The 12,739-nt window shown below is 35.2% G+C and overlaps 2 protein-coding genes across 2 annotated transcripts; both read left to right on the top strand.

Annotated features, from left to right (window-relative positions):
- Nucleotides 1-127: 127 nt before the first annotated feature.
- timm17b (translocase of inner mitochondrial membrane 17 homolog B (yeast)) lies at nucleotides 128-8,267 on the top strand. Its single transcript, XM_039663875.2, has 6 exons — nucleotides 128-203; nucleotides 1,339-1,438; nucleotides 1,525-1,588; nucleotides 1,743-1,871; nucleotides 6,337-6,447; nucleotides 7,947-8,267. Exons 1-6 carry the CDS (start codon nucleotides 178-180, stop codon nucleotides 8,024-8,026), a joined length of 510 nt encoding a protein of 169 aa, XP_039519809.1. The 5' UTR covers nucleotides 128-177; the 3' UTR covers nucleotides 8,027-8,267.
- Nucleotides 8,268-10,820: 2,553 nt separating this feature from the next.
- praf2 (PRA1 domain family, member 2) lies at nucleotides 10,821-12,503 on the top strand. Its single transcript, XM_039663952.2, has 3 exons — nucleotides 10,821-11,056; nucleotides 11,722-11,939; nucleotides 12,144-12,503. Exons 1-3 carry the CDS (start codon nucleotides 10,845-10,847, stop codon nucleotides 12,281-12,283), a joined length of 570 nt encoding a protein of 189 aa, XP_039519886.1. The 5' UTR covers nucleotides 10,821-10,844; the 3' UTR covers nucleotides 12,284-12,503.
- Nucleotides 12,504-12,739: the final 236 nt, after the last annotated feature.

The following is a 12,739-nucleotide window of genomic DNA, read 5'->3' as shown; positions in this document are numbered from 1 at the left end:
CAGTTCAAAATCATTATGTTTAATCATATGTATATATAAATCTCGGTAATTTTTTACGAGAAAAAATGCGTACGCAGATTTCAATGCATTTTTTGTGCGTAAGTAATGTTAATACATAGTTCTGTGTCCTTCTGTCACGGACAAAATGCGTAACCGCTCTGACGTCACCTGTTTATCATGGAGGAATATGCCCGTGAACCCTGGTAAAGTACATCCTGACTTCACTTCTGACGGGTCCGCAGTTCTGTTATTTGAAGCAGTTTATATTCTCATTAGTTTTCGTGTCGTGCATCGGTTTCTAAGATAACATTCAGACACATTGTTGACACTTTACACCGAGTGCTATCATGTGAGATATCATCTCAGCGCTGAAGATGCACTTGTGCTCGGCTCCTTCACTGAAAGCTTTAACTACTTGTTTAGAGTTCGTTGACATGATAAAACGATTTATCCTTGTAAAGCTATATGAAATAAGAGTAGACTAAGTATTTGTTTATAATAAAAAAATCATCCCTGAAAATACATGAAATAATAGAAAATCATAGGAAAATATGTAGTTTCAAATGGAACAGTTTAACGAATTATTAGGTAAATATAAAATAAAATCTTCCTTGTGTGTTTTTATTTTGTGTATCATATTTGATACATCAGGCTTTTATGGCTCATAGTATGTTATGTAAGAACATGCTCCTAGTCTAGGAGAAAATATACACCTCAGTTACATTCAGAGGCTCAAGCAGAGCATAAATTTGCACATTTGGTAATGTAAATCAATTAGATCTTTATAACAATAAAACAGACTACTTGCATAAATTATAATTACATATAAAATCAGTTATCACTCTATATCTATTAATAATATGTCTTAGGAAGATGATATTTACGTGCTTATTTTTTAGTTTTTTAATTGTGGTGGGCAAAACATAAAATGCAATTCAATACAATGATATTTGAGTACCTATTGTATCATATTTGATAGACACACATTTTTGTAAAACAATAACGTATGGATAATCTAAGTTGCTTCAGGCCAGGTTTATCTTGAAATATTAATAATAATATAAAAAGAACAATATTCTTATGTTTACCTTTTTTAGAAATGTTACAACAAAGGTCTGAAGGGCATTTTTAGAGTAATATTAAAGGCCTTTTACTTACAAAAAAAAGAGTATTGACTATCAATTAGAGGGCAGAAGTCATGAAGAAGGTTTTGTACAACAGGGTTTTTAGCTATGTTTGTGTGTTGGTCATTTAGATGCCTCAAAAAAAATCATGCATCACATCTGATGCAATGATATATTAACTTAATAACAGCTCTATTATGTAATCTTTTTTTAGTCCATGGAGGATAGTTGATGACTGTGGAGGTGCATTTACCATGGGGGCAATTGGAGGGGGGGTGTTCCAGTCAGTTAAAGGCTTTCGGAACGCACCTGTGGTATGCTTCACTGACACCAATAAAACAGCTGAGCTAATACACAATACAATACATTTACTACTAATAAACACCCTCTGTTACTTTAGGGTGTACGACACAGGCTAAGAGGGAGCGCAAATGCTGTGAGAGTAAGAGCACCACAAATTGGAGGTGATGTTGCAGAATCATTTTTTGTATTGTTTCTTGGTATGATCTTGTGTGGTATAAAACTGTTGTGTATGACTAGTTTTTGCATTTTGTACTGTACATATCAGTGATCCATGAATCACTATAAATTGTGGCTTGGGTTCTGTTTCTCTTGCAGGTAGTTTTGCTGTGTGGGGTGGACTCTTTTCCACCATAGACTGTGGTCTTGTGCGTTTACGGGGTAAGGAAGACCCTTGGAACTCCATCACCAGTGGAGCCATGACTGGAGCTATACTGGCAGCACGCAGTAAGATTATCATAGTGGTTATTATTCTATTATCAGTATTCTTTCATTAATGCTGTGTTCATATTTACCATTGTTCAGCAAAATTTCACAGTCAAAATCCAGTCATTTCAATGGGAATCCATGCAATTGGGAATTTTGCATCAGGGTGAAATATTTTGGCTTTGTGATTTCGCCACGTTGACCAACAGAAAGCAGCATGCCTTGAAGTGACTTCTGAGTGAGCAGTGCTTCATACAATTGCTATGCTAGTAATAGACGATTGACAATTTTTGCCCCTCAAGATTCCGTCCTGACTGCACAATACAATAATAATGTGACTGCTGGAATACACTACACGACTTTTAAAAACTAAAGAGATTTTAAAACATCAGGCATTGTCAAATGGTTACAAAGGAAAGCCTGGGAATCATATAATACGAGACTTTCCATAAACAACAAATTCACACTGAAACATGAGCCTCGTTGCTAGGACATGCATGACAAATGAAAACAATGGACCACTTGCATTGAGTTTCGGAACGCACTTCCGTTTAAAAATAGTACATCTCACTTATTCCCGGGTATGTTTGCTTTTAATGTACTGTGGTCATTGATTTGAACAAACGCCGCCTAAAATTAGTATCCGCAATGAGATTAAAAAATTTGGAAATTTTTATAGACAGGAGATATTCTGATGTTTACTGTGTGCAGAATTTTCCAAACTCATTGGAACATTAAGTTTTAATCCAACCCAAGCCGATCTGAGAAAGCAGCGGCTGTTAAACAAGCGCTGTTATTTCACCACAGGGTTGTCAGTGTTCGTCTAAACTAGTCACCGTGACGCTGAAGTGTGTGAGAACAGATGAATAACATCAGTACGAACCACGAACATTTATTTATTTGGATTTAATATTTGAATCATTTTCAAAATCAATCTTTTCCTAATTAATATTCAAAGTAGCTGACTGTTATTCTCCTCTATGCTGCGGCATTTAAAGATTAATTAAATAGCATTTGCAGGCACCTACCGAGCATTCATTCATTCAACAACTATTTTAAAAGACTGGAATAAAGCACCAATGCACACAAGCAATCCTTTTTATTAAGTCAAATTAATTTAGAAATGTAAACTCAATAGGTATGAAATATCAGTACAAGAAAAACGTTGGTAATGAGAAGAAAAGCATTGGACTGCTGCAGGTTTGTGGATAAATATATGAAGAGTTCAGATGCAAAAGCCTCTAAGTGCCATTTGAAATTTTCTTCTAAAATGATTATTTTTATCAAGCTTGTATATTTAAGTTCAGTAATTTCACTTAAATGGCAATGAAGATTACCTATTAATTGCCATTTAAGTGAAATTACTGAACTTAAATATACAAGCTTGATAAAAATGACCATTCTAGAAGAAAATTTCAAATGGCATTTAGAGGCTTTTGCATCTGAACTCTTCATATTTAGCCTATTTATTATTCAGAATATAATAGGAACATTTCTGCAGGCTCAAGATAATTAATACTGAGATCATTATTGATTGTTTTAAAGGAGTCATATAATGGTACATGCACTTTTACAAGTTGATTGTACTGCAATGCGTGTCAGTGCCTGTACACAACCATCATTTAATGATAAAAATCCATCCAGTGGTTTTGTTTTTATCTTCTTATAGGTTTTCCCCTACCTCAAATCGAGCGGTTCGACCGTGTGTCGTCACACGGTCGCACGCCCCTCCCGCGGTTGTTGATTGACAGCAGTGTTTCAACACAGACCCACCCTGAGCGAGCTATCATCATAGACTGTCCGTCATTGTTGATACACTGGAGCAGAATGGCGTCTAAGCGAGTGTGTTGTTCTGTTCTTGGGTGCAATAATAAACACAGAAATCATTCTGATGTTCCTAAATTTGAACTGCTGAAGACGCAGTGGCTGAGTTTTGTTTACGAAGGGAATATTCCCCACGATCAACGTCGATACTTTCTTGTTTACGCGAATCATTTCTCACCAGACTGCTTTATAAACAAGGTTTTGCTAAGATGCTGCTGCTGAAAAAATAATCGGTACCAACTATTAATGTTCCCTCTGCACCTAAAATTTTTGGAATCTTTATATTAATCTTTGCAAATCACAGGAAAAAAGTTTTTCATGACCAGTAACGTCATTCTGTCAATGAACTAACGTATACATCAGTAAACACACAGCGTTCGTATCTCACTACTCTACCCTGCCAGTGCATACAAATGTAGATCAAAGTAACATTACGTTAACCAACCATTCAGAAACGTCCTCAAGCCTTGATTGTCGAACTTCTTTGCGGTGCAACTCTGGTTCAAAATGATACGGTTGCACAGATGTGTCCTCTGAGACTCCCGCTGCCATTCTCTCTCCAAAACCTTCAACTGTTGTCAAGGAAACGCTGGGTTTATTATTTAAAGTCGTATGCGCTGAAACGGAGTGCTGAAAACAAGAGCTGATTTTGACCAGGTAAAATGGTGTTTTCTTAAAATACTAATGAGAATTTTTAAGAAAAGTATATTACAAAGTTTTCATTCATATTAACTTGTACATAAATGCCATTATATGACCCCTTTAAAGGGTTAGTTCACCCAAAAATGAAAATTAAGTCATTAATTACTCACCCCCATGCTGCACCAACCCCGTAAGACCTTCGTTCATCTTCAGAACACAAATGAAGACATTTTAGATTAAATTTGAGAGCTGTCTCACTACCACATTGGCTGCCTAAGGGACTGGCTCTTGACGGCCCAGAAAGTCAATGAAGAAAATGTTTAAATATTCCATGTGTCTACAGTGGCTCAACTATAAGTTTATCAAGCGACGAGAATACTTTTTGTGCGAAAAAACAAACAAAAATAACGACTTTATTCGACTATTCATTTTCTTCCTTGTTGGTCTGAAACGAGACAATACGATTTCCACGACGCATGCGCGAGAACTGAACTGAAGTAGTTGAAGGAGATCGCAATTCTCGCACATGCGTCGTGGAAATCTAAGGAAGTCTCTTTTCAGGCCAACAAGGAATTTGTTGATTTACCAACAGCTTGTGCCAGCAGCACAAACCCTCTTTTTTCAGGATTTATAAAACTTGTTTTTCATGTTGCCAGGATCGGCCATGTAAACACAAAGTTTTGGGAATTACATACGCATTCACTCTTAAAATAGCAATAATTGACATCGATTGGCATGGCATTGTTTGTTTCTGAATAAAGCAGCCTTTTTCACTGAAATCATGGTCGTTGAATAGTTGCTGACCTACTGAGTGCTTTCCCGCCACCTACTGGACGTAACTATGTAAAAATCGCATGTGCTGAAATAGTCGAAAAATCCCCACCATATAATATCTAATAAACAAGTTTAATCTATTTAATCAAGTCTTTTGGAACAAACATTGTTACCACAGTGTCAAATAATTTACATTAATCATCCAGTTGTTTTTAGGTTAAAAACAACATTTGTAAATAAATCATTCTGTTGGATGTACTCAACTGTTCCAAAGTCTCTTCAAAAAGTGCTCACCAAGCCTGCATTGATTTGATGCAAAATACAGTAAAAACAGTAATTTTATGAAATATTATTACAGTTTAAAATAATAATATAATAAAATATTGTTTATTTCTGTGATCAAAGCTGAAAACCATCGTTTCTCCAGTCTTCATCATGATCCTTTAGATCTGAAATATAAACTTTTGAAATAAAATAACCCCCCCCCCCCCCCCCCGGAAAAAAATTGGGGACCCCCCATAAGACTTGACTCAATTCGAGCACTGGTGGAGAGTATTCAAATGAATCATGCAAGGTTATTTACTATGCAGTAGTCAATTTATTGGTATTTGTGCTATTATTTATTATCTTAAACCAAATGCTAAATTTCGCTGCTCTTGGTAGATTGCATTGGTCATAATGGAGATGATCCAGCTACGTCTGTTTTCTTTAATTTGTAGATCTGCCACATAACTTTCCACTCCCATCTGCGCCTTTTTGGAATGGCACTCACACGCTAATTTGCCCTGTTTAGTAAATCTAGCCCTATGTGTTCTAAAATCGGCACAAAATATATGTTTGATATCCTCAGACTGGATGGAATCAGAGTCCGAAGCTAAAAAATCTGTGCCAATCAAGTTGTCTGCACGATTTCGACTCCAAATCTGTCAACTCCGACTGCCCAAAGTCTGCAGGCATGGCTCTAAATTTAGGCAGCTAGTGTTGACTCGTTCATAATGCAAATCGAGCCAAAAATCGGAGCTAAATTTGTTTAGTGTATTCCAGTCTTTGACATTTAGACCCCAGGAAGAATAGCAACTGCTTTTGCAGTAGCTAATGGGGATCTTAATAAACAAACAAACATTTGAGGTATAATGACCTACTGGAAATAATACGATGATCTGGACTGTTCTGTATTAGCATAAATCTTTAATCTTGCAATTACCTCTGGATCATTGAAAATGTGTTTGCAATGCTTGTATTTCAGGTGGTCCACTAGCCATGGTGGGCTCTGCGATGATGGGGGGAATTCTGCTTGCACTAATCGAGGGCTTTGGGATACTTCTCACTAGATATACAGCACAGCAGTTTCAGAATCGTGAGTTACACAATACACTCAATACACTCAAAATACACTAAAATTAAAGGCTGCTCATTTACATTGATGGCTTCATGAACCTTTAACATCCATGGAATATTTCCATTACACAAAAGGTTCTTTACAGTAGTAAAAGTTATTTAGATTATTGAAATATTCTTCTCAGTAAGAAAATACTTTTAATTTGTTTTTTAAAGCCCCCCTGTTGTAAAAAATCAAGCTTTTAATGTTGTTTATATGTCTTTGTGGTGTTTTTGATATGTTTTCAGACAAACCATGTGCAAATTCATAAGTCAACAGCATTGCTGAGTATTTTCTCTTTAAAACTGTAGTGAACTAACGAGTCTCAAAATCGCAGTTTGAAAATCGCGGTCACAAACTAACTTGTAAACCAATCACATCAATGTGTGATCGCCAGCGTGTGGATCTCTGAGCTGGTGTGAGTGAGTGAAGGCGGGGCTAATTTGCATATTCATAGAACCACGTATACTAAATGAGGCAATGGTGTAGAGTTTCAAGCTATTTTAAGGCATGAAGAGTTTTTTTTTAAAGGAAAACATTTAAATATGTAATTGTGGTGATTAAAGATGAATTGTAAAAGGCCTGCAAAGATTTAAAGATCAAAGTGCATGACAAATAAAGTTAGTGTCTCCCAAAATAAAGAACTGCTGAAATGAGTCGTCAAAATAGGTCAGGTCTCACTTCCTGTTACATGTAACAATGTAACTTATTTGCATAATTTCAGCCTATGGACAATATAACTTTATAATTTTACAGATATTATATTTATACTCTAACAACAACATTACACACTAACTAAAGTTTGAAACATGGGATCACGAAGAACGGGACCTTTAAAATAGCATAATAGGGGGACTCTAAAAAAGTTCATTGAAGTTCTCGAAATGGTTCTTCTATTGTATTGGTTTGAAAAGCTCCTTTTCAAACCTTTATTTTCAAAAATGTAGGTCTGGGTGATTCAGAGAGTTGATTCAATTTAGGAATTATTTAATTGTTTAACAACAATACAAATTTTGTCATGTCGCTCCTAATTTCTGTGATTGTTCTTTTTTGAGGTACACAAAGTATATCTAAAACACATTAATTTTTTTGGAAAAAAACAGCTAAGATATTTTTATTCATGCACAAAGATATATGATATTGTGGCCATGGATTAAGAATTCATTTCAACAGCACTTTAATTCGTTGCCTTGTGTTATTAATGTGTGTAAATCATGCCAAAATTGTTACATTGCCACGAATTAGAACAATTTAACTCAATTAAAATGGGGGAATTGACCTAAAACAAGTAGACAAATTCTAAATTCATGGCCATGATATCTTGTTTTTTTATACCTGCGTGTCAGGTGCGGTGGTACATACTTTAAAACAAAGTGATATAACATAAATAATTTGTAATAGATTATGAGATTTTTATACCTTTAGTTTTGAAGCTGCATCAGAGGTGTTCACAATCTGCATCTTCTCTTCATCTACAGCGAGTCCCTTTGTGGAGGACCCGAGTCAGCTTCCTCCGAAAGAAGGCCAAGAGACACGTGGTTATGGACAGTATCAGTAAAACCACTGTTTTGCAGTGGATACTGTAATATTATAGACTGTGAAAAAGAGAGGATGATCATAGTTTACACAGTACCCTCCAGAGACAGGGGATACTCCTGAATCCTCTTTATCCTCTATAGTATTGTTGGGATGCTGTATTTTTAAGGCCAAAACTTGGAAACTGGTTCCATCGTCCTAAAGTCAATGGTGTTGGTTAAATGCTTGAAATAAGGTCTGTGATGAACACAAACTCAAAATGTAAAACCCCTTTTATTCTACGATATAAAATGTATCAGCAATATAATCTTGTGATTTCTCTTTTACTTGCTAACAAGTGGCTAAATGGGACTACAGAGGTTGTCAGGGACATTAAAGAGGTAAACTCATCTTTTCACTAGTCCGCTTATTGCGTTTATAATCGTGCTCATACAAACTATTATAACTTTCAGGGAAAATGTTTATAACCAAAGACCAAAGTTGTCAGAAGCTTATTGTGATGCTGAATTCATGCGACCATGGTGTAGTTCTATTATAGCCTACAGTTTGCTTTTGACTTCTGCCGTTTGTTTTTACGCTTCAAAATCCATAAAAGTTGTGTTCATTCGTAAATATAATTTCATGATATGAAAAGCTTTTGTTTGTCAAAGACCTTATTTTCTGCAATAATTCAATGGAGAAATCATGTTGGGTTTTTGAAGATGATGCTAACTTCCAGGTTGTCCTAAAAAATATGTCAACCCTGCACCACTATTAGATGGCCACTCAGGGGAAAGCAGCATGTAATTTGTATTATGTTTGAATTGTAATATACACTTGTATTTGTAAGGAAAAAATTGTCATCCAAAGATTTTGGTCAAGTTAATTCAGGCTTGTTTGAACACTTCACATGGCAAATATACTGTATAAATGTGTGCTAGAAAAATACTCTCCGTTACAGCACTTTACATTTTGCCAGACTAACTAGATCAGTTGGAGATAGATATGTAATTAATTGCAAAGACATGATTAATGATTCCTATGAAAGTTAATGTTATGTTTTGCTATATTGTCACTGATGCAGTGTTATGCAGAAAAGGCTATGCAAAGCTCCAGGGCATTTTTATATTACATTTATCTTAATCTAATATATGAAATGGACTCTTTATTCACCAGAAATCTATTTGAGATTTTGAAAAGTTGTTTCAGTTTTGATATATTTTAAAGACTTTGGATCTTTTCCATTCCCGTTACATAGCCTCTCCTGCATTCTTAACTAATAAACTGAAATTAATTCATCTCCAATACATAACTTGCAGTCAAAAGAGACACTGCTCAAAGTCATTTAATCTCTCCAGTTTGGTACTGTTATTTTTCCTACACTCTCTAATACAAACTTTGTGTAATGTTTTGATGGATTATTTATTTTTGGAGCACTTTAGAGACAAGAATACGAGAATATGTATGTATAAGTAACCTGTCTCAATAAAGAATTCAATGGTTTATGTATTGGCCTGTATTGTTTTAGAGATGCTATTATAATGGTGCTGGAAGCCTATAGTATTTTTTACTGTTTTGCCATATATTCTTTTTCTACACTAAAAGTGTTTGAACGTCTGAGCCCATAATTCATAGAGACTCCAAACTTAGTGGGATGGTTTTCCCATTTTCTTCTGAATCCTTAAGTCAAGCCCTACAAGAATCTATACATCTGATTTTGTTTACTGTTTTTTCACCATTTATAATTTTCTGAAAAAGAAAAAAAAAATATTTCTATAAACCTGAGTTCCATCTGTTTTATAAACATGTTTTTTTTTTTCAAAAATGGCCGCCAATGCGCCGAAAATACTCTAGAGCCCATATCTTTCCTTCTGTTATCACTATAATGACAAATTTAGTGTCAAAGTGTACATTTTTGGGGTCAAGAAATCCAATGAATTTGGTTTCAAGTTTAAAAAAAAAAATTACAACATAACATGACAATTGGGGGTAAATATGCACATTTCACATAAAAAATTGTGTCATCAGAGTGACTTTACTTATCTTTTCGTTCAAAAACTTTAATTTTGTATTTACGCAGTGCAGCTACTTCTGTACATTATTTGTCCTAAGTAGCATGAGAATTCGACCAGTCAGGAGTAGCAAATCAGTTCCTGCAACAACACATCCCATCTGCACCAGGAGCTGTGACAGCTGTTGAAAGTCAGAGGTGACAGGTTAACACTTTAAGGTTCGTATGACTTTCTTGTTAAATAAAATGTTTTTAATATTAGATAACTAATAACTAACTAGATAGTTTGACTATGGAAAAAAAACCTTAGAGGGAAAACCTCTTCTCGAGGATACTGAAGACAAAAATTATCCTTATAATTTTTATTAATTTAAATGCACTTCTTTAACTTAAATGCTGTAATTAACTGTATTAACTTAAATGCACTACTATCACCAGCCAAGTCTTCCATCCATAGCTTCCATTCCCCCCATCACCCCCCCCCCCCCAAAATCTCTTCCATCCCCCATGATGGAGTGCCCTGGCGGAACTCGTGCAGACGGTTTAAATGAAACTCACTTGAAAACTCAATCACTTAAATTAACTATGGAGCTGATTGATTTTATTTAAACCTTTTAACTTATGAATTTGTTTTATAGATAAATATAAGTTGTTGGAGAAACATATAAAATCCTATGATGCGGGAAAAAATCAATTAATATATTATACACTGTCATGCAATTAATTATCAAATTTCAGGGAAGCGTGATCTGCTGTGAAGTCACTCACAATCAAGTTGAATTGTCAGCACACTGTTTATTCAGAGTTGAATAAATCAAAGAGTGTTTTCAGTCTCGTAGGTTTGCAATGCATGCTGGTAAATGTAGTCAACAAAAGCGTCAAAATGGTGGATTTTCAGCCTCCTCCTTTCAGAACCCTGGACGATTTTCTGCTTTGTTCGGCTCGATTGTCTGTGCCTGATGTTCGTAACTTGGATCGGTGGAATAACCGAATCATTAACAACCTTCTGTATTACCAGTCGAACTATTTTGCTTTCGCCGCGGCATTTTTGTTTATAGTCGGGTAAGGAAACAGTGACGTGTAACGGTTTTCATTCAGACCTATTCATTCTTCTTTTAAAACTCTTTACCCTGTTTGTGTTATTATGTTATGTTATGTTATGTATTGAATTCGTTTTGTTTAAAAAAAATATCACAATGAATCAATTTGTAGTGTGACCTATATTTTAAAAATAAGGATTAGGCCAACATTCACTTCTCTTTTTGGAGTGATCTGATAACGAAAATGTGTCATGGCTTTGACAGGTTTATTAAGACGTTGTTTTGTTGGCATCACAAAGACCGTTATAAAGCAGTAACCAGATGCTACTTTCAAACAGCTCTCATATAACCAACTCATGCCAGGTCAAGATAATATCCCTTTCCTTCAGTGGCCGATAGTTTCTTCACTTTCTTCACTTCACCAACATTTCTCTTTCAGTTGATGTAACTAACATTTCTCTTTTAGTTTAGTAACTTGATGTACTAAAATTAAAACTAAAACTGACATAAGAAAATATATACAGTGTATATATATATATATATATAGGCCATATAGACATAGGTCTATTAAAACACAAAATACGAAACATTTAATGTATTTAATATCAAATTAAATAAATAAATAAATTGTAATAGTATACTACAATAACAATTTATTTTGTGTTTGTGTGTGTAATTGTGCCATAGATATTTCCAACCACTCCAGCTGATCCTTGGGGCATCAATAGTGATCCTTCTGTTTTTGGGGTTTGTCTGGGCAGCTGAAAACAAGGCAGTAATCCGACGATTCCGGAGGAATCATCCATCGCTCTCCCTGGCTGCAATTTTGGGCTCCAGCTACCTTCTTCTTTCTGCTTTAGGAGGAGTAGCTGTCTTCCTTTTTGGCATTGCCTTCCCCATATTAAGTTAGTATTCTTTGTTGTCTACTAATGAGATATAAGTACTAAAAAGTACTAGTATCTCATTAGTGCATTGAAATACTTTCAGTTATTTTTGTTCTTTGAATACTTTGTATGTACACAATCTAATTGTTAGCTTGAGCATTGTGTATTTGTATTATCTTGCCATATCACGCTGTAACAGTCCCCTCTGATGCTTTCTCCTCACAGTGATTTTAATCCATGCTTCAATACGACTCAGAAGCCTTAAGAACAAACTAGAGAATAAGTTGGAGAGTATAGGATTGAAGAGGACACCCATGGGCCTGCTACTGGAAGCGTTGGGACAGGAACAAGAGGCTGGATCATAGCTGTGCTAACTATCAATTAACTGTGCTATCGCTCACCCCTTCTTTCCTATGAGCTTCTTACTTGTCCTTAAAATATGTATGAAAACAGATATTGGCAAAACATATATGGCATTTGCTAAAGTCTCTCAGATATGCAAGAAGGGCCCAATGGACAGGATTAGATTTTATGATTATGTTTATGAAAGATCACAAAAAGTAACATAACAGGATCAGGTGTTAACTATGTATTAGGTGTCCAAAAAAAGGAAATACAATGCCTTGTAAATAGGGTGTAGGTTAAGAGTTATTAAATGTACATGTATTATTTGAGCAACCATCCGTTATTGCTTCATTTGATGGACTGAATTTTTCCAACACGTTTATTCTGTCCCTAAATATGTTTTCAATGACGCAATCGGCCTACAAATGAGGCCTTCGAAGGATGCAGCCCCAAATGGCTAACTTCATGTGCACTTT

This window comes from Pimephales promelas, chromosome 14 (genome assembly GCF_988280905.1).
Source record: "Pimephales promelas chromosome 14, fPimPro1.hap1.1, whole genome shotgun sequence".
NCBI lineage: Eukaryota > Metazoa > Chordata > Actinopteri > Cypriniformes > Leuciscidae > Pimephales > Pimephales promelas.
This window is presented reverse-complemented; position numbering and strand designations above follow the sequence as displayed.

What these genes read in the sequence shown, in the direction of transcription:
- praf2 (XM_039663952.2), top strand. Translation starts at nt 10,845, where the DNA reads ATGCTGGTAAATGTAGTCAACAAAAGCGTCAAAATGGTGGATTTTCAG. An exon ending in GCATTTTTGTTTATAGTCGG is followed by an intron (nt 11,057 to 11,721) that starts GTAAGGAAACAG and finishes ATTGTGCCATAG; the next exon opens with ATATTTCCAACCACTCCAGC. An exon ending in CATTGCCTTCCCCATATTAA is followed by an intron (nt 11,940 to 12,143) that starts GTTAGTATTCTT and finishes TTCTCCTCACAG; the next exon opens with TGATTTTAATCCATGCTTCA.
- timm17b (XM_039663875.2), top strand. Translation starts at nt 178, where the DNA reads ATGGAGGAATATGCCCGTGAACCCTG. An exon ending in GCTTTCGGAACGCACCTGTG is followed by an intron (nt 1,439 to 1,524) that starts GTATGCTTCACT and finishes CTGTTACTTTAG; the next exon opens with GGTGTACGACACAGGCTAAG. An exon ending in AAGAGCACCACAAATTGGAG is followed by an intron (nt 1,589 to 1,742) that starts GTGATGTTGCAG and finishes TTTCTCTTGCAG; the next exon opens with GTAGTTTTGCTGTGTGGGGT.